Genomic DNA, 21,737 nt, shown 5'->3' with positions numbered 1-21,737 from the left:
ATGTTACCTAGTTTTAGTTTAACTTTGATTAAATCTTAAATATACACCAAAAGAGTACACAGAATTACATTTTTATCAAAATTAAATTGAAATTTATTTTGCTTATCAAAATTCAAAGGGCAACTGAGTACCGTGTTCCACCATGATCAATCATCATTTGCGTTAGATATACTACAGAATGGAAATAAACGAGATGCAAATAAAGATCATGGCGGAATCTTTGTTGTAAGCAGTCAAATTGCTTTAACCTGCCTAAATTCGTTTTTTCTTCCCATCATTGTTTCCGTTAGGGAAATCAAAAAAGTTTGGGTCGTTGTAACTGCGATCGGCAATGGCTTTCTCTCCTTCTCTAAGACCGAAAATAAAGACATCTCGGGCTAGCCTAAGATCTGACCATTCGCCACAGGGAAGGCCGCCGTAAGCCCAAACAATGTCTCCGGTTTGGATACAAATAGCTAGTTCGTATCTAAGACCGGGACCATGACAGTTATGGGAGTACCATTTCGGGTTGAATGGCGATGATTCCATGATTCTGAAATCTACTAAAGTAGAGACCCGAAAGTTGAGCCTATAAGGGCTCTATGGAAACGATTCTCACATTCAATCTATGAATGAAAACAAATTAGCATTATCTATAAACCCCAAAGATATAAATGTTGTCTCCTACCATTTTTGCGAGAAGGTGAATAAAAATATGACACCACTTCCGAAACTTTTTTTAGGACATTCCAACTAGAGCATAACTTATGTGTTCAGTTGTATAATGCTTTAAATGCAATAATGCCAATAAAAGATGCTCTGGGTGCGATTTAATGGGACGAACATGAGACAAATTGTCAAAAGCAGCAAACACTTGGGGAAGTCCCAAAAAAAGGATCTGAATTTCCGATAGCCTAAAGCAATACTACCATCAACGTCCTGTTTAGTGATATTATGGCCAAGCCGCCAGAAAGTTTCAGCTGATGCCATAGTTTTTTTTTAATTATGCAATAGTAAAAATAAAAAAAGACCGGAAACCCAGTAAATCACTAAGGATCAATATATTTTCGTCTGCTTGACAGAATTGAACTATTTCTGTAATTGGAGAATTTTAAAAATATTTAAAAATAGGTGTCAACAAATTCTTTTAGAAATGATGAAATTGCCTACTCGAGTTTTGCCTTAAATTAAGCGTTCATATGAAATAAGTTGAAAAAGGCAGTTATGCGGAACATTTTAAAAATATGAAAAGATTAAAAAAGTCGAGATTTTTAAGAACTTTAAGATGCGTCTATATCCAAAGAGAATTGCTTGTCTTGTGAGTTATGCGATTGGGTTAACTTTGTAGTTGTGACGAAAAAGATCGGCCGTCTCCAGATTAGTCTTGTTTTGTTTACAATTCGAATGTGACGAAATAGCTCAATTGGGAGAGCGCTAGACTGAAATTCTAAAGGCCCCTGTTTCGTTTCCCTGTTTCAGTAGGAATCTTCGTTCAAAATCCCATGTGGTCTAGTGACTAGGATAACTGGCTTTCATCCAGGAGGCCCACGTTCGATTCCTTACAAGGGAACGGTGGGTTACGGTGAGTTGGTCCCGGTAGGGTGGAAGTCAACAGACGGCGTGGCAGTTTTCGTACCTGCCATCTAGTAGTATTTGGAAGAGTCAAAATCAACATTTGTTAAAAGATTGCATTATTGGAAAAGATCAAAGCGTCGGTATCGATGATTTCCCTAGGCAAAAACGTTCACTTCTGATCCTTTTGAGACGTAAAGAGTCTGCAATTGCGAAAGGGCAAAACATATGATGCTGGAGATGCAGGGTATCGATCCCCGTACATCTTGTACGGGGATCTTGTACGGGGACAACAAAAATGAAATCGGAATTGGTCTTCGAGGGCTCATCCGGGAATCGTACCCCGGACCTTTCGCATCCTAAGCGAGAATCATACGACTAGACCAATGAGCCTTGTTCAATGAGTGTCAAAATGTGTTTCGAGCGTCTATGTCCAAAGTGAATTGCTTGTCTTTTGAGTTATGCGATTGGGTTCACTTTGTAGCTGTGACGAAAAAGATTGGCCGTCTACCGGACTATTCTTGTTTGATTTACATTTTGAATGTGCCGAAATAGCTCAGTTGGGAGAGCGTTAGACTGAAGATCTATAGCTTCCTGGTTCGATCCCGGGTTTCGGCAGGAATCTTCGTTCAAAAGCCCATATGGTCTTGTGGCTAGGATACCTGGCTTTCACCCAGGAGGCTCGGGTTCGTTTCCCGGTATGGGAACGGAGAGGTACGTTTTATTCAGGAATTCTATTGTTTCAATTCTTTTCGTTTATTTGCGGATATTTCCGGTGTTACAGTAACAAGTTGGAAATCAGCAAAGATAATCCCAATTTGATGTTGGTCCGTGTGGGGTGCGGAAGTTCCTCTGGAGTTGGTCCCGGTAGGGTGGAAGGCAACAGACGGCGTGGCAGTTTTCGTACCTGCCATCTAGTAGTATTTGGGAGAGTCAAAATCAGTATTTCGAAAAAGATTGCATTATTGGAAAAGATCAAAGCGTCGGTATCGATGATTTCCCGTAATGTCCCAGGCAAAAACGGTCACATCTGATCATTATGAGGCGTATAGAGTCTGCAATTGTGCAATGTTAGGCAAAACATGTGGTACTGAAAATGCAGGGTATCGATCCCCGTACTTCCCGCATGCTAAGCGAGCGCTCTGCCATCTGAGCTACATCCCCATGAAAATAAATACTTGAAGTGATTATGGACAACAATAAAAAGAGAATGGGTCTTCGAGGGCCCATCCGGGAATCGAACCCGGGACCTCTCACACCCTTTACGAATATCATACGACTAGACCAATGAGTCGTGTAGAAAGAGTGTTAAAATGTGTTTAGAGCGTCTATTTCCAAAGTGCTGACGCCGAAATTTTTTTGTCCGTGATGACTGAAATTTAAAGTACAGATTGCTGAGGACGTCTCAAACCACTCAATTAAAAATAGATTAAAAATTCCTATTTTTACTGTACTTTTTTGGCTTTTTTGCTTTTTGTCCCGTCAGGAAAGTCCTGAGCGCGACTTCAGTCACCGAAAAACGGCCAAATTTCCAAGCGACTGCCGTCCGCTGGGACAAAACAAAGTCCCGACGGTTACACATAGATGCCACTTTAAAAAAATTTGCCCCGTCAGACGGCTCGCACTAAAACTCTTAGGGGTTTCAACGAGTAGAAGGCGAAAGATGAAAACAAAAATGATGCGAAACTTCGGAAATTCTTCGTCTTTTCTTTTTCTCATTTTTCTCGACCAAAAAAGGAATTGAAATGAACCCGTTTGAAACGGCAGAAGGAAAGGAGCTTTTCCACGAAGGAAGAAACTACTGAACCGGACACTTCCCGTTCATTTCCCCTTATTCCAAACAGCTTCCCGTAGAACGAAGTTTTTTTTCGAGACTACTAAGAACATTTCACGCCATTCCTTCGTGTCTTTCGCTTCTTTGATCTATCCAACATCCGCTTCGAATCCATTTCTTTCGACCGTACCTGTATCAGTTGATATCGATTCCCGGGCTTTCGCCCGAACTCCGGTGACCGCTCTTTCAGATCCCTAAACTCAGTAAAATAACAAAAATGATACAACAGAAAACAGTTTATATAAGCCAACTTTCTTCATCTAAAAGGAGACCATCATGTATACCATTATCAAGCCCGTCAAAATCAGAATCTTCAGAAGAATCAGATGAAGGATAAATCTTCAAAGGATGCGTTTCGACAGTTTGGACTGCGATTTCCTTTTCGGGATCGACTGCAAGTACTGTTTTAGTAGCAGTCTTTTTTGGAATGAGTATCCGATCATCGTGAAATTCCCAAAAGCAGTTTCTTTTCTTCGATGGCAAAGAAAAATTTTGCTCATACTGCACTGAGAGAGTGGTCGAGATTCCTTCGTATGACCATTGGGTCTTCTATCGGTCGTGGTTTGGCTCCATTCGCATCGACCTCTATTCTCGACTAAAATAGGATGACGGAATCCGACCTGACTGAAGCGTAATTCATCTGCCACGCTCAATCTATCTATCCTTCTTTTGGCACCGGGCTCTGCCGATTTGCTTCTCTTCCATAAATCTTGCTTCTTTTGCATCTCCTTTGCGGCCTATCTCAGCATTCAGCCCGTAAAGTAGAAGAGCAATAGTCACGCTTCGCTTGAATTCCAAAAGACTCAGAAATCTTTTGTCCTTCAGGAAGGTTTCTCCTTTCTGGTTCTTCACCGTCTGGAAAGAAATTGAACAGAAAATTATTGAAGCTTGGCACTCAATCAATACAATTTCCTAACACACCACCATATTGCAGTAAGTTATCCAGCTACTCACCATACTTGTTTCAATGACGAAGTAAAAGAGACGGTGTCACCTTTTTTTTATTTGCGGTCTTTCTCGTAATAGGAACGCAGCAGGTTTGCCGTGTCTACACCACCCATATTATCGACGTAATCGCCAATAGCTTTTGGACCAGACTTTGTTCGGAACTATCGCGCTGCTTCCTTTGCACCTGGACGAATTCTGAGCCGTGGAATAAGTTGGAAGCGACCCGAAACGGCTTAGGGTCCTTCCAGATGAAAATACCTTTTCTTCCCGTTCCTGGTTCACCCCCCAACTTGGCCACAAATTCGTCCTGCGGAAGGTTTGATTCGTTGACCGTCATGATGGGTTGCCCTACCCTAGTTTTAAGAATCGTTCCAACCGCATTGACCCCCTTTTTGTCGAGTTCTTCCAGGAGGGCGATGCTCGTGAAGAAGCGATCAAAGGCTACTACGTGTCCCTGCTTTGCAAAGGGCTCGCACATATCATGCCCATCGTAAATTGGAATCCTTGGGCGTTTAACCAATTCGAGCTCCATGATAGATCTCAAACTTATAGGTGTAGCCTCTACTACAGCATCGACTCCACATTTTGAAGCCGCTTTTGATGGGTTTGCCCTTCATCGTTTTCCGGAGCATGGATCGACCTTTAAATTTCACCATGGTTTCTTTTATACTTTTCCACCTGGGAGGCCGGCGACACTCATTATATTGCTTATTGAGTACGTCCACCAACGATCGGATCTTCTGAATCGGATCCTTTCACACCTTCAACTGTTTATCCTTGTCTAATTCACCATGATCAGCGCAAACTAAGTGTTTTGAAATGAATTTAAAACGCTCACGTGTCATTGCTTGATGAACGATTCCAAGGCCGTAACCAGAATCCGGTTGCCGTCAGCTCCGGCAAACGATGATATCAAGAAGTGTATTACGAGGAACGCAACAAGTTCATATCTGTCGACTTAACAGGTTCCTCTGCAGAAAACGGATGGGAATACTGCCGGTACTGTGGCTCCGGATTCTCATCATCATTCTCTCGGTAATCTTCATCCACTTTAGTCCAATAGCTCACTCATTTCCAATGTCGGCTTTATGGTGTGCGATTAATTTAGCATCGGCCTTTCGTTGCATTCTAAGCTTCACCACATCTAAATTGACCTTTTACGGGACCATAGATGGATGTCCTTTAGAAATGCGAGGACAACGATTTCTCAATTTCGCATTGGTCAGTCCGATTTTTTTTCGAGCGAAGAAACGAGTCACTTCGTCGTCGGCAACTTGACCGTCATAAGAGCACCCTCCCTTGGCGGTTGACCGGGTAATTTTTCTCCTCTTTTCAGGTAGTGAGGAACAACCTTTAAGATCAGAATCTTGTTCTTTTTTTTCTTGCCTTCGTCGAACCATCCGGATTAAAAGCCAGGCGGTTCACTCTGACGGTCACTTTCCACAAATTGAACGCTGGTTTAGCTTTATCCGGAGGATCTTCGTTGGCACTCTCTATTTCTTCTCGGCAATTGGTTCCTCCTCATCAACCGGCCCCTGATCAAGAACCAACTCCCTTTCAGGCGGCAGCTCCTGACCAGGCTCCTTAACCGGCTCCTCAGCGGCAATTAATTCCTCTACATTATTTTTAGTTTCATGTCCAGTATCAGTATCGATGGACGGCTCTTGATTCCCAGCTTGCCGTTCTTCTTTCTGCTGCCTCCTCTTTAATGCAGAGGCTTCAGCGGCTTTCTTGGCAGAATTTTTACCGCTTTTGAAGTCCTAGTTCTTGGGTCTTTCTTCTTCTTTTTATCGTTCCTCACCATTTTTTATCTGAAAATACAGAATCGAAAAAAGGCACGATTAGTCTTTGTGAATTCGCCAAAAGGATAACGAATTGTCTTACGTCCTAAGCCTTATACGACGGTCTTATTCTACCAGCCAGGGGAAGAGCATGAACATGCATGAGTTACCGGGGCTGATTCTTATCCAGCGCCTTTCACCGCCGTTCGGAGTTTCCTCACGAGACAGCAGTAATCAACGCACGGATAAGAAAGTACAAGAGGCTTTGTGTAATATTTAATTAAACGGGCACCAATCGAACAAGAAGCGCTAAAACGGGATCAAAATCCATTCGAAACGGCGGCCAGAAAGGAGCCTTACCAGGAGCTCCTCGTAGAACGAAGTTTTGAAACGAATAGGAACCGACACTTCAGTTTTATTCTTCTATCCTTCGAACTTTCTACCGCTTCGCATTTCTTTTGGCCACTATTTCGTTCTCCTGTCGTTCTAACTAGCGCCTCGACGACTTCAAAATCAACGCATAAGAACCATTGGACGGAAAGGAGCTTTTCCACAGAGGAAATGAAACTACCAATGCCGAACCGGACCCTTCCAATTCTTTGTCTTCGCTCCATTCCACAAAGCTCCCCGTAGAATGAAGTTTTCCGTCGAAACTACTGAGAAATTTCACGCTTTCTTTTCGTCTTTTTCGATTCTTCGATCTATTCATCCGCCGCTTCAAATTCATTTCTTTCGGCCTTCATGGACCGGAATTTAAAAAAAATCTATTATCGTTGGGTGGTATTGAGCTTTACCACGCTGCAAAAAAAAACTACTTAGAACTGGACACTTCCCATTCTGTTTTCGCTATTAATTCCCAAGGGAATGCATTCCAACCACCACTTCGATTTTTTTTCATCCGTTTGTTCCATTATATTTCTGACATCTCTAACTGGCCAGTCTTCTCTGGCTCAATCGAATTTGCACCCGCCTGTAGGATAAATTAGGGGCCAAACTAGGGGATTTGATGATTTTATTCCACCTGGGAGGACATATCTAGCGGAGACTTAAAAGTCCCGAAGGTTCCCGATCAAAGGTTCCCGTGTAGACTTCGATCGGAGCCGCCTGACGTGCCAGAAATGTACCTATACCAAAAACTCGTAAAACACGAGAATGGCTCGCACCAATCGTTTGAAACTCTAACCCTCAATAAACCAATGGACAATTGACATATGGTGAAAAGGTTATTCAATTGTGTAGGTAGATCATTGAGAAAACAGCTTAAGTGTGTGGCACTTTGTCTGATTTTTTTCTCTCGTGTCTGTGAGCTTGCGCCCGCCACACCCTACTGAAAAGCCGTAATTTTTTTTTGTCCCGACGGTAGATAAAGGGTTGTATAATTTCGGTCTGTCCTTTTTCCAATTGTAAGTCATTTGCTTTGTTTGTTTTTGTTTGTTATTTTGTTGTTGTTGTTGTTTATGATTTGGTTCTGTATTTTTTTGCCTTTTTGTTGAAGTGGGGTCATTCCCCACCTTTTCTGTTTGGCTAGGGAGATATACCTATTTTTTGAAGGGATAATGTCTGCCTTGTGGTCAAACTCTGTTGATTTGGATTTCGGGAATATGTTCCCGAAATTGCACATGCGAACTGTACATGGGTTCGTTCGTACGCTTAGAGTAGATCCTGAGGAATTGTTAGGTTTGGTGGCTGTATTGGACAGACGAAACCAGGTTCCTAGAGCTACTTTTAAAACTGAAGCTCGTACTAGAGAATTTTTGAATGAGTTCGAGGGCACTGCCAAAGGCATATTGGAGGGAAGGGAATTAACAGTAGTAATTCGAGACAGTAATGTTGAGCAGAAATTTGTCAGAATCGCCGGAATTCCACAGAATCTTGACTTGGGGGTCGTTCAGACCCGTATTAGGTAATTTGGAACCGTAATTGATTTCCGTTGGGAACGCTATCGTGCCTTCGAGGGAGACGACGTTATGTACCCTGTCCTTGCTAATTGGATGATCGTTCACATGACAGTGACTAAGAACATTCTCTCATATTTCAACATTGGCAGTTACCGTGCCATTGTGAAGTATGAGGGTCAACGTCCGAATTACAGACTTGGTGACGACGAATCCCACTTTAGTAATAATACCTGTCCCAAGATCAGGCGAAACAGAGAGGCTGTGGTAGAAAAGACTGTCGTTTCACTAAGTAAAAAAGACGAGACAATTCCAAAAGAACAACCAACGAACATCCCCGAGAAAGTTCAAGAAAACCAAACTATTTCTCCAGAGGCTGTTTTGAAAGATATGCCATCTGGAGAAAATGACACAATTGAGATTGACTCTGAGACTAACGATAAAGAAACGACAGAAACAGAAAATGAACGACCAATATTTTCACCAGAAATTCCACCCGGACAAATTCCACCTTTGCACTCTTCCCCGACAGTAATCCCAGAAATATAGTTTGAACAGGCCTTACCTCCTGTTGACACGTTGGATTCTTTGGATCCCATTCCTGGGACCTTTGAATCCATGGACACGGACATAAACCCACAGGACTATCATCAATCTACAAACAATTCAACTGAACAAGAATCGTGGCAGACAGTTATAAGGCATAGAAGACCAGTTTTTAAACCAACTGTGACTAGTAGAAACTCACGACCTTCTAGAATACCAATGGCATCCCCTCCAAAAAGCAACAATTAACAAATCCAAATGACAAATCTTAGAGTCGCTCCAATAAATACCGGGGGTTTGAAGTCGGTGGAGCGTTGACAACTTCTATTTAATTTTTGCAGGGACGGTGATTTTGACATTGTAGGACTTCAAGAGGTGCCATTTCATAGTTGCCCAATTATTGAAAGTCTTTACCACTTGTTTTCTAACATGGGTCCTAACAAAAATTGAACGGCCATTCTTCTAAAACATGGCTTGAACCATTCGCGTCTTTTGATAGATCCTGATGGAAGGCTTGTCTCAATTGAATTGCAATCTTTTACATTTATAAACATCCATGCTCCATCGGGTCAAAACGCAAAGGAAGAGTGAAAAAATTTACTTATACGTACCGCCCCTGCTTATGCTTTGACCTTCCGTCTGCCCCTTGTGTTGGTTGGTGACTTTAATTGTGTGGACGACATCCAAGATAGATATAAAACCAAATCACATTGCCGTCCATCCCAAATTATAAGCATTGTTTTAAAAGAGATGATTGCTCGATTAGAACTAGTAAACATCTGGAAAAAGCTAAAAAGCAATGAACCGGGCCACACTTTCCATCATCATGCTGGTTCATCACGACTAGATACAATTGATGCTAGTCAGATGTTTGCAGATAATTTTACATGTATCTGCTTACAACCTGTGCTGATTAGTGATCACCAGCCGATACAGTCCAGTTTTAAATGCAATCTTTATCTTTGTCGAGGAGCAAGGTCCAGTGCTAGTATATGGAAATTAAATAACTTGATATTGTCAGAAGAAGTGTTTCAGAATCAAATCAGTTCATTTTACAATCCTCAAGGCATCCTCTTAGGGAAAAGAATGTAGAAAATTGGTAACAGAGTGTCCTGAAACCAGGTATCAAGCGCATTTCGATTGCTTATTGCAGGCAAAGAGCAAGAATAATCAGGGAGACAAGGTCTTTCTATCAAACTTGCATTCAGTAGATTTCACCAACAGATCCTTTTGACTGGGTTGCCTTCCAAGAGTTGAGGAAATACTCAAACTCGTGGGAGGAGAGCACACTCAGAGGTTTTGGAATCCGTTCTCGCTGTTTTGATGGCCCAGAAACAGAAGAAGCAAACATATTCCATGTTAACCGTGCCAAAGATAACTTTCGTAAGTTTAGCTTTGAGAAGATCATTACCCCCGATGGCAGAGTTCTTACCTCCAAAGAGGATGTTTCAAGAGAGATGATTTCATATTTTACGTCAATCTTCAAGAACCAACCTTCTTCTGACATGCCAGCAAGGACTGAGTTTCTTGATGGAGTAAGATATTGCTGTAAACCTGCTCCAAACCTTACCGCACCAATTTCCATCCTTGAAATTAAATCTGTCCTTTTAGAAACAAAAAAGAACAAGTCACCTGGTATCGATGACATTCCCTACGAATTTTACTTGACTTTTTGGGACGCAATTGCCCCTCATTTCCTGGATATGTTTAAGCCTGTTCTGGAAAGGGATTCCCTTACACCATCACAGGGACAAGCGGCAATTAGACTGATCCCCAATTCTTCTGATACTTGTAGAGTTTCAGAATTTTGACCAATTTCTCTTCTGAACTGTGATTACAAAATCATGGCATCTATCTTAGCAAGACGGATGAGGCAGTCCCTGCCAGCTACTATAGGGCCTCATCAAAAAGGTGGGGTACCTGGTAGACTTATTTTTGATAATCTTTGCTTATTCAGGGACGTCATTCAATTCGTTGATAACCGATGTCATGATTCCGACCCTCCAACTACGGGGTTGGGGGGTGCTATAGTAGCAGTCGATTTTGAAAAAGCCTACGACCTTGTTAATAGGGATGTCCACTGGAAGATCCTGGATGTCATCGGTTATCCTGCTATCTTCGTCCGTTGGCTACAAACTATGTACTACTCGGTAGCAGATATTTCAATTATCAACGGCTCGGAGGTGGCGGGTACAATAATCTGTGAGATTAAGTCAATCCGACAGGGATGTCTCCTGTCCATGTTTCTGTTTGTTTTGTACATCGTGCCTTTGCTTGTTCGCTTGTTGCATGTTCTCCAGGGAATAAGGGTATTTAATAAAAAAACTTACTGTCAGAGCCTTTGTCGATGACGTTACATTGTTTTTGTCTTGTGATGATGACGTTTGAAAGGCTAGAGAGGTCTTAGTCCCTTGTCAATGGACAAGGGCAAGGATGAACAAAAAGAAAACGAAAGGACTTGGGAACTGGAAACACCGATCACAGTGGCCATCACTGCCATGGCTTGAATCACCATCGACATTGTCCCTGTTAGGTATCAAGTTTTCTCCGTCCATTGTAGAAACTGCTGATAGGGTTTGGAAGGATGCCTTTGGTCATCTTCATGGTATTCTGCGAAAGAGTGCTTCTCTTCGATTCACTCTCTACCAGAGGGTGAATTTTATTAAGACGAAGGCTCTCTTCAGAACTGTATACATAGCCCAAATTCTTCAGTGTAATAGCCAGATGGCTGACCGAATCTTGTCACTGGACATGAACTACATTTGGATGGGGAAAGTAGAAAGACAACAAAGGTCGGTGGTATATCGACCTGTCAATCAGGGGGGTTTGGAAATGATACATTTTGGTCTATTTTATCGTTCCTTGTTTCTTTGCCCCATATACAAAGTTTTAATTGGTTCCGAAAGCCCAGAATGTTCTCTTCTTCGATTCTGGATGTCATTTCCTCTCCGTATCATTCTACCGTCCGTTTTTCGACGCAACACCCAGCCTTTTGCAGTCATGAAGAGACCACCTTACCTCCAGGAACCCCTGCATCACATCAAGAGTCTTCTGTCCTCATCTATCTTGGTGCAGGGGAGACCAATGGTTCATCGAAACAACTATCGCAATTGGATCAAGGAGGTGAGTAGTTCGGGGAAAATTGAAATCCTGTGACCCAATCTGGATTGGAAGAAAATCTGGGTAGAAACTGCAGTCCTGTCAACTAACATCAGAGAAGCTTTGTTGCTGTTCAACCAGCGACTACTACCTACGAAGACCAGATGCCATCGGTTAGATTCCACTATGGATCAAAATTGCCAATTCTGTCAAAAGGATCCAGAAATCGATGAGCATCTGATGATTCACTGCCATCTTCGACAACCACCACAAGGAACAGCCCGATGCCTCGGCTGCAGACCTAACCCAGATGAAATAATCCGAGGTCACATTGGGCCAAAAGGAAATCTCCGGACAATCTTCACTCTCGTGGCTGCATACATCTTCACAACATGGAAGGAGAGGAGCCATCAACGAATCCCCAGAAAAGAAGAGGTAGAGAAATTATGGGTTTCCCTTTGTCCTCCTGTCCCAAACCAGTAAAATTTGAATTTTTGTCTTTCATTTTGTTTATTATTTTATTTTAGCATTTTCATTCCCTACATTTCTTGTATAATTTGTTTATTTTTGTTTTGTTTTATGTCGTCTGCATCTTAAAAATGAAATTTGTTTTTGTTTATTCTTCTCTCACTCCCCTGACATCGTCTGAGTGCTTTTCCTGATTCCAGGTTTGCCTCAAGTGAAGAATCCGGATTCGGATTCGTCACGGATTCGTCGGATTCGTCACTTGACGGTTTGGATGCAGAAAAGGGATTCAGGGTGCGTTCTGAAAAAAAAAAATGTTCTACGCTGACTGGAGGTGAATACGGGACATCATGCGGCGAGATTAATTACTTGAAACATCAATTCTAATTATTTCTTTCGAAAGTTGACAGTGACATTTTATAATTGTAGACATCGTAATAAAAATGGACGAGTTGCCAGTTATGCTTGCGGCAGTTCTTGAAATAATACATGACGACGACATCGAAATGGATTTAATAGACAAATACATATATGGAGGTAGAATGGCTGGTCTCATAGTTAACCAGCAATTACGATTCGGTCCTTCGTCTTTTGTTGGTATCAGAAACTAAATCCAAGACACAGTTTGGAGGTATCCAGACGATTTATTCAAACAACACTTCAGGATGTCTAGACATGCTTAAGATGTACTGTAATCCTATTGAGTTAAAAAATTATTATTCCTGTATTCAATCTCATATTATTTCATGCAGGTATTGCTGCAGAGATTTACGGTGTACTTGACAGAGCTAACTAACACAACAATCCATAATACAGCCCTTCCGCCCTATGTGAAACTTCTCTTATTTTTATGGACTATAGGCAACCAAGAAAGTTTCAGAGCAATTGGAGATTGCTTCGGAATGTTAGAAGGTGATAAATGATAATGGAGAGGTTCACCACCAATTTATTTTGGAAGGAAATATGCTTGATTTTTTGTGGTGAACCACTTACTGTTAGATATCATTGCTTTCTTCTACTTGTTATGTAATTACATAATTAACATAATTCCAGGTGATGCTCATTACATTTTCATTTCAACATGCCAAATAATAAGGGCTCACGGTATGGGTTTCATTTGTTGGCTCGAAGAGAATGAATATCGTAGTATCAGCGAAGATTTTCGTCTTCCATACACCATAGGTAGTGTTTTCCAAGAAACCACATAATCTTAGTAAACAACAGTTATTAACATGTTGTTTTTCATGTGTTCATTCTAGGCGTACTGAACGGCACTCTAATACGAATACTACAACCGTCTGAAAACTTTGCTGAATACTATACTTGTCGGAAAAATTATTGTTCAGTAACCCTGCAAGCGACCTGTAGAAAAAATCTTTCATTTACATCGGTAAGCACTGGCTGGCCAGCATCTATGCATGACGCCCGTGTATATGTGAATGGCGAGCTAGGGCAAACGCTTCCTAAAAAACTTGACGGAACCGATTATCATTTAATCGCAGATCTTGCCTGTCCTCTTTCAAGCTATTTGCTGAAATCATACCCGCGGGAAGGCGCAACTGAGGTCAACATTGCGTTGCAAAGTATGCTGCAAAATCACCCCTTAATTACCCTATCTCCTGTCCGGCGTCTAAAATTTGGTTTGTAAAAACTAACCTTTTATAAACCGTTTGTAAAAAGGTTTTAAAAGCGTCAACAATAACATAACGGCGAAAGTTTAGAAAAAAGCTGAATTTTATATTTCGCCGTGAAGTTTTTTAAATAAAACCGTTTATGAACTGTTCCAATACCGTAATGTTTTGAACCTTTTTTTTACTTCAGATATTGCAGGAAAAATTCAGGTGTGGCAACACAGCAGCATATACGATGCACACAAGATTGTTTTCTCAAACTTGGCAACTGCTGGCCAAGAGCGTCATAGCGTCACTTCGTTGTTGATACCGTGTTGATATTAGAGTGAATTTTGAGTGACTCTTGGGCCAAGATCTTAAGTTTGAGAGAGCTAATCGTTCAGGTGAGTTTGTTTCTCTTAATTTAGTTTTAAATTTTATCTAAAAGACGTTTCAATTTGCATTGATTAGAACATGATGTGTTATTACACTTGTGAAGAAGTGAAACAGCTTCGTGATGCCAGAGTTAAATCAAAATCTCACCCTTCTACACGATGCAGTAAGGCTTTAATAAGAGTAAATGCTTTTCATTTGCTTAAAGTTAATATTTACATTGTTTGATAGGTACCCAAGTCTAGCTGGCAATGTCATCCACAGCCTTGTTTTGCCAGAGTGGATTTCTGGTTACGAAAAGTATACTTTGTATCCAAGGATGACTCAACAAAAGTCCTCGCAACCAGTTTACTGGGAAAACACCATGAACAACAGAAATCCCAAGTCAGATTGGCTCGAGTATGAATTGGTCAGTTATCTCAATCCACATGATTTAAGTAAGTTTCAAATGTATTGGTGTATCGTAAACTATTTCAGCTTGTAATCAATAATTTTCTTGTTTATGTTCTTTTATTAGAATCCTTTGAAAAGATCAACAAGAGGCTGAAACGTCTCACATCTGGTCTTGCTACAACATGGGAAGAATCAGAGTCAGAAAAAATGCTTGGTGTGGGCAAGCGAAAGAAAATTCCAAGCTCAAAATTGCAAGATGCAGCGGCTTTGGTTGTTGAGAAACCGAGAAGAGGTAATCCAAAAAAAGTGACAAATACTACGACTGAGAATGGTACATTGCACATTTTCTGTTTATGTTAATCTTGTCAGAACTTAACCAATTTTTTTTTAGAAGGAAACAATCAGCCATCTTCCTCTATTATCGTTCATCGTTTTGAGAGTGGGTCACCTTTCGGCCGGAATAATTCTGGGAATGGTATTTAAGAATCACTTGTTTGTTATCATGCTTATTAGACTAAAAATTTGTTATTTTAATAGCGGGAGGCAATTTGCCAAATGTCCCTTTCGTTCGTCAGTCTGACAATGGGTCGCCTGTCCTCACTAACATTACGACTGTGAATGGTAATTTGTTTCTCGTATTGCTTCACAGAGTCTCGCAAGTTAGCGGGTTCTGTTTTTTTGCCGTTTTTCTTTAATAGAAAATGTTTTTACTTCATAAGCAGGAAACAATTTGCCGTTTTTCCCGTTCGTTCATCCGACTGATGACAGATTGTGGCCACCTTATGCCCCGAATAATACTACGACTGGGAATGGTATATGTTTTCTTTTTAAAACTTGAAAGTACTTGATTTCAACTTTTGATTTATTTAGATTTCGTCGCCCGTGGCAGATGACACTTCCGTCGGAGTCTCCTACAGATGTCTACAATGTTAGTTCTCCTCCACCGATTGCAATGCATCAATCCCCTCCATGTTTGATCGATGGCTCTGCAAACATCAATTCGTCAAGCAGATCGGCATCAAGTTACATTTCAACATCAAGTAACAACGTTTCTTCCAACCGTTTGAAAAGGCGAAGACTTCATTACAGTTCCGGAAGTGAAAGTAAATATCCCGGTCTAATTTCATTTAAACCGTATTATCATTAATTCCGTTTTTCTCTACAGATATTCCTCTTGCAAATTCTCAGTTTGAAGTAATCCAACAACAACTGAAAATTGATTTGTTTTTTTTTTCACACAGAAAATGTCGTGTTTTGTTTATATTCTGTTTGTGTGTTGTTTTATTCAATTGAATTGTTTCCAAACATGGCATCACGCAATAAAATGACTTACCAATTAAAATTTTCATTTATTCATTTGCTGGTTGCGTGAATTAATCACGAAGAAAGGGCTGAATAAAGGTTCGTTTATAAGGTTGAATTGTGGTATAAGAAATCGAAACAAAAACGGTTTAGGTTCAGTTTATTTGACTATTCAAAGGCAAAATTTTTCGAAAAGCTTTTCCGTTCTACATAAAGTACAGCAAACGGTTTGGAAATGGTCAGAAAGACGCAATGTAGAGGTCGCCAAACGGTTGAAAAAAACAGTCCAAAAACCATAAAATGGTCAGATTTACTGGTTTCAAACCAAATTCTAGACGCCGGACAGGAGATAGGGAAGTTAATCTTTTCCAGGAACAACTGAAGTTCAACCGCACGCTAAATGGTGACATATCAACAATAGAGTGTGCATTTGCCCGCCTAAAAAAAATTTCGTCGTTTAAAATTTCTCTACATGTTAAGACTAGAGTTGATACCAAGTGTCATTATTGCTTGCTACTAACTGCACAATTTCATAATACAAGTTGCCCGCCTTGACGAAGATGACAACGATAATTTTGACGGAAGCAACGAAGACGAAAACGAAGACGATAAATTTTCCATGGATCTCGAGTCTCATATCGGACGTATCAAGAGAAACCGCATTGCATCTACGTTGTAACCATCATAACTTTGTAAAGTCGAAATTTTCACTCTAAATGGTATGTCGGAAATAATTGGTCTGAAGGTAATAATAACCAAAGGAGGTAATTCAAATTTTGTATTTTTGATGAATACTAAGTGATGTTTCGTTAACGATAACAAATAACGTGAAAAGTCCGTCAACGGACCTTTTTGGGTGTTCATTAACTTAACGGATAACGCAAACGTTTGGCCTTTTTCAGACGTTATTTTGGACGTTATTTTTTATTAAGGCAGCGTTGCTAAATATCTAATTTTTTGCATTTAAAAAAAAATTTCGCGCTTCCAACATTTTACTGTAGCCTTTTTAGTTTTCCTTTGCTTTTTTAATACAAGCTTGTTTATTTTTCGAAAAGTTTTTTCAAAAAAAATCAATATCAAATCACGTGATTTGATAGTGTCCAGTTTTTTAAAATTGAATTACGTACATAGAAATAGTGTAGAATTTTGCGTTGTCGGATACATTTTATAACGGCGTTAATTAACGCGTTAACGTGACGTGAAAAAATCAGACATCGTTAACTTAACGGATAACGCTAACGTTGGGAAAAACACTAACGAAACATCACTGAATAGGCAATATTTTTACCGTGATTGGGTGAACATTTTAATGAGATTTTGATAAATATGGCGGGGTAGCCAGTAAAATGCCTTTGCTTGCTAGTTTATTTATGATCGCTAATTCGACTATTTTCATAATAAACTTAAGATAATTAAACCATATGATTAAATAATTCGCTGATAACCCAATTAGCAAGAAGTTTAGGATGGTAATCAAAGTATGAATATTGGTTCTATGGTAGACATGGGTTTTTATACTATATGTTATAAAATTTATATGCTTCTTCCTTGCTGAAAAGAGCTTTACAACCCTAAGGACAGTTCAGATATAGTTAATGAAATTAAAGGAGTATGGAACTTAGAAGATACAAAGGTAATCATAAATACATGTCCTTATTTCAATTTCGGTTACATTAGCTTTTATTATAAGAACTAGGTTACTGTGAAGCGGACTTGACTTTTCACCAAAATTACCTAATAATTCTGTGGTAGTGACGGACAAATTTATAGCAAAAAATGCCAAAATAACTAATTTCTCAGTTGATTCGTTAAGATATCAAAGAAAAACCATTCGAGTTAAATTTTGTTGAAACTTTGCTCCTACTGTCTCATCCATGGAGCTTGACTACCTTGAATGATACGACATATTCATACTAACCAAGCTGGGCATGAAGCTTTTTCTGAGATGAGAACTAGAGGAGAAAAAGTAACCAAGGGTCCAAGAAATTTCTGCGCAAAATATTGCCACTTACGAAAGTCATGCCAATTACTAAACAAAAAGATCTTGAGAAGTTTGCTGACATATTATAAGTCGGTTTCAATTGCTTTGAGCAATAAAAGGTGCTAAAATTAACCATTATCAAAATATTTATTGAAATGGACCAATAACCCACATTGCAGTTAAATGCCACCTTAGCAGTTTTATTGGAACCTGTAGTACAATTCTGTAAAGTTAAAATTAAAGAGAGTCCGGGACAATACCGTCGTTTTTCTTTTCTGGTGTATCCAGCTATACACCAACCCAAACACCGGAAGCAAAGTCCACCGTTCCGTAATTTCTGCAATGACCATTACAAACTTTAACTTTTGTATCAAATGAAATTACAACTTAATTATTACCTTAGTGTACTTCCTTTGGCTGTATCCACCAATATTCGATCGGAAAGGTTAAGCCACATTGTTTTTAGCATAGCTCTTCAGGCCATACTCTCGGCTGCTTTCTTGCAGTTATTTCTTCCCTGCGACTCGTTACCGCACTTGCTTTCCATAGACAGAATGTCCTGCATCCCGATGATCTGTTCTGTGTGTGGAATGTGCTCGTACTTTGATCCACCAGGAATTCATTCTGAAATCGTTTGACGTAAAAAATTAAAGAATTAACATCATCCTTTATGTGAATGCTACATGGCTGGGTTTTCCAAGCCGGCAAATGGAAAAGGAAAGAAAATCGCAGGTAGGGTTACCAATTTGGTCAAGGGCAACTGTTTGGTTTGATAATAGGAGGGTAAGGGTAATGAACGCTTGAAAGGCAAAATACCACAATTAAATACCACACGCAAACGTTCAAGGTCAGTTCACAGTAGCCTTTCAAAGCGAAAGCACGGCCATGTCTTATCCAACCGAATTCAGAGTCAAGCCTGGAAACGTCGTCCTGAAATTCGAATTTCCATGTGAGGGAAGTTTGTGTAAACAGGTGACACCTGAATATCAGGAGAAATTCTTGACAGGTAAAATTTAAAAAAGTTAGTACTAGTGAATATCATAATCATAAAATGTTGTTTCATCCTAATGTGCCCAGATCCTGATTTTAAGGCAGCTGTTATCGCGAAAGCCACAGCCTATTTTAAAAAAGCCAAAGCAGCAGGATCACTTGTAGCCACTCATTCCACCGCAGGGGAACAAGCATCGAGTAGAGATGAAGACAGAGATCGTGAAGCCAGAGATCGTAAAGCCAGAGATCGTGAAGAGAGAGAGCATGAAGAGAGAGATCGTGAAGAGAGAGAGCGTGAAGAGAGAGAGCGAGAAGAGAGAGATCGTGAAGAGAGAGAAAACGAAAAAAAAAGATCGTGCGGAGAGAGAGAAAGAGAAAATGGGCCGAGAAGGAGAAGGAATGGGCCGACAAGGCGAAGGAATGGGCCGAGCAGGAAAAATAATGGGCCAAGAATGAGCGGCATTCGGCAGACTGGGATGCGAATGACGACGATGTTGGTCGGCAGCAACGAAGAGACTCAAACAGAAGTTGAAATTTCCGACAGTGATTCTTCCGGCCATTCGATATGCAGCATGAAAATCGGAGCAGCTTCGCGAGTTGCAGTCCGAGGAGAAGAGATTGTCGTTGAACCAAAACATGTGTCGAAGAGGGGACTAAAAAGGAAGCGGCAGGCTGATACAAGCCATTCAGATCAACACGGAACTGGTGAGCTAGCTCAAACGCTCGTCCTCAAAATGCGCTCTCAGGGTTAGTAGGGGGGACTAGTGCTGCCGCGGTGGCCATTTGGTCGTTCGAGATTTGTTGATATCGGCGGCCATTTTATTTTTTCTCAAATAGGTCCGTATATTTTTACTGTATTTTCTTATTTATTATCAACATTTGAGCTTTTTAATGGTGTTATTCGTGCTTTGCTTTTAAATTTACCCTATGTACATCTATTTCCAGTCATTTTGTTTTAATTTTGTTACCAGTTTTCTTTCTCTCTCTTCCCTATAGGAACTGTCAAAATGGTAAATTCGTGATTTTAAGGTATATTTATCATATTAAGTTACTCAGTTTATTACAGGTGAGATTTCCTTCAGTTACCTGCTTTTTCCCCATCAAAATACCCCTACTTTCTTTGTAAAGTATCAATTATGGGGTATGGCTTGGTCAGTTCGCTAAGTTTTTTCCTTCATTTTACATTCTGTCTATAGGAAGTTTGCAGCCATTCAATTTTATTAACCATTATTCTATTTTTATTGATCCAGGGACCCTTTTCTCTGAAGAAATTACCAGTATTATTGGTTATCAGTGGAATTTTCTTCATCGTGAACTATGAAGGCTGGAATGAGAACATGTAAGTTTTTTTTTATTGGAATTGCTTCCATTATATTTCAATTAATTTAAATATGTTCTTTGATAGGTTCCTGTGTTAAACAACCTCATACACATTCAGATTCAGTTAAATATTCTTAGTTTAGTTAAAATTTTCCTTCGCTCTGAAGCATAGGGTAAAATGGAGTTTTGTTAATTTAAACTTTAATTTGAATTGTTTTAATTGGTTCTCAATTTATTATTATGTTTTGTTTCATATTTTCTTTGTAAACAGTCTAAATTTTGTAAATTTAATTTATTTGTAAATGCAATAAATTTGTTTAATTTGGATACTGTTTAGTACTCAATGCAGACGCATCTTTCTTTACTTGTTTACATTTTTCAGTTCGGCTGTCCCCACTGTCAACTGTAATATACTGCGTTTTTTTTAAGGTTGTAATTGGATTTTATAATTATAGAGTAGCTATTTAACTCGTTTTATTGGAAATATGTAACGTAAAGGTTGTGATTTAAGAAGCGAAGAACAAAAGGGTTGCCACCAGTTTCGGCACTTTTTTTGGCACTTTGAATTTTGGTGGTTTCGGCACCAATTTTTTCCGTTTCGGCACTGCGATTGTATTTTTCGGCACCGCCACCAGAGGTGGTCCTAAGTATTGGTATTTCGATGCATGTTTTCTTAGCCTTTTTTGTCCGTTTCGGCACTATTATTGTCTGTTTCGGCACCGTCCCCAAAATTCGTAAACAATAAATTCCACTAGGTGTCGTGTTATAATATATTGTGAAATTTTGCCCACTTTGTTCTTAGACGCTTTATTATCAAGTGCTATATACATTTCTCAGATGTTAGATTATTTATTCATAAATTTTATTTGCGAAATGCAACACTTGAAGTGATTATAGACAACAATAATAAAATCAGAATGGGTCTTCGAGGGCTCATCCGGGAATCGAACCCGGGACCTCTCGCACCCTAAGCGAGAATCATACGACTAGACCAATGAGCCGTGTTCAAAGAGTGTCAAAATGTGTTTCGAGCGTCTATGTCCAAAGTGAATTGCTTGTCTTTTGAGTTTTGCGATTGGGTTCACTTTGTAGCTGTGACGAAAAAGATTGGCCGTCTCCGGACTATTCTTGTTTGATTTACATTTTGAATGTGCCGAAATAGCTCAGTTGGGAGAGCGTTAGACTGAAGATCTAAAGGTCCCTGGTTCGATCCCGGGTTTCGGCAGGAATCTTCGTTCAAGATCCCATATGGTCTAGTGGCTAGGATACCTGGCTTTCACCCAGGAGGCTCGGGTTCGATTCCCGGTATGGGAACGGAGAGATACGTTTTATTCAGGAATTCTATTGTTTCAATTCTTTTCGTTTATTTGCGGATATTTCCGGTGTTACAGTAACAAGTTGGAAATCAGCAAAGATAATCCCAATTTGATGTTGGTCCGTGTGGGGTGCGGAAGTTCCTCTGGAGTTGGTCCCGGTAGGGTGGAAGGCAACAGACGGCGTGGCAGTTTTCGTACCTGCCATCTAGTAGTATTTGGGAGAGTCAAAATCAGTATTTCGGAAAAGATTGCATTATTGGAAAAGATCAAAGCGTCGGTAGTAACAAGTTGGAAATCAGCAAAGATAATCCCA

The 21,737-nt window shown here is 40.1% G+C and overlaps 1 protein-coding gene and 4 non-coding genes across 9 annotated transcripts; 4 read left to right on the top strand and 1 right to left on the bottom strand.

The window, feature by feature from the left end:
- The first annotated feature begins 2,096 nt into the window (after positions 1–2,096).
- Trnaf-gaa lies at positions 2,097–2,169 on the top strand. Its single transcript has one exon. It is a non-coding gene; the product is annotated as a tRNA-Phe (tRNA).
- An 11,806-nt stretch (positions 2,170–13,975) lies between these two features.
- On the top strand, positions 13,976–15,857 carry LOC124203351. 5 transcript variants are annotated; one of them, XM_046600100.1, is made up of 9 exons: positions 13,981–14,133; positions 14,201–14,288; positions 14,354–14,559; positions 14,640–14,807; positions 14,907–14,990; positions 15,053–15,136; positions 15,235–15,327; positions 15,386–15,618; positions 15,681–15,857. In XM_046600100.1, exons 2-8 carry the CDS (start codon positions 14,284–14,286, stop codon positions 15,406–15,408), a joined length of 663 nt encoding a protein of 220 aa, XP_046456056.1. In that variant the 5' UTR covers positions 13,981–14,133; positions 14,201–14,283; the 3' UTR covers positions 15,409–15,618; positions 15,681–15,857. The 5 variants fall into 5 exon arrangements, with proteins under 5 accessions (XP_046456057.1, XP_046456054.1, XP_046456056.1 ...); XM_046600097.1 differs by having other exon boundaries at positions 14,640–14,846; positions 15,238–15,327; XM_046600096.1 differs by having other exon boundaries at positions 14,640–14,846.
- A 5,180-nt stretch (positions 15,858–21,037) lies between these two features.
- Trnap-agg lies at positions 21,038–21,109 on the bottom strand. Its single transcript has one exon. It is a non-coding gene; the product is annotated as a tRNA-Pro (tRNA).
- A 151-nt stretch (positions 21,110–21,260) lies between these two features.
- On the top strand, positions 21,261–21,333 carry Trnaf-gaa. Its single transcript has one exon. It is a non-coding gene; the product is annotated as a tRNA-Phe (tRNA).
- Positions 21,334–21,350: 17 nt separating this feature from the next.
- Trnae-uuc lies at positions 21,351–21,422 on the top strand. Its single transcript has one exon. It is a non-coding gene; the product is annotated as a tRNA-Glu (tRNA).
- Positions 21,423–21,737: the final 315 nt, after the last annotated feature.

Source organism: Daphnia pulex, chromosome 9, assembly GCF_021134715.1.
Source record: "Daphnia pulex isolate KAP4 chromosome 9, ASM2113471v1".
NCBI classification, from domain to species: Eukaryota; Metazoa; Arthropoda; class Branchiopoda; order Diplostraca; family Daphniidae; genus Daphnia; species Daphnia pulex.
This window is presented reverse-complemented; position numbering and strand designations above follow the sequence as displayed.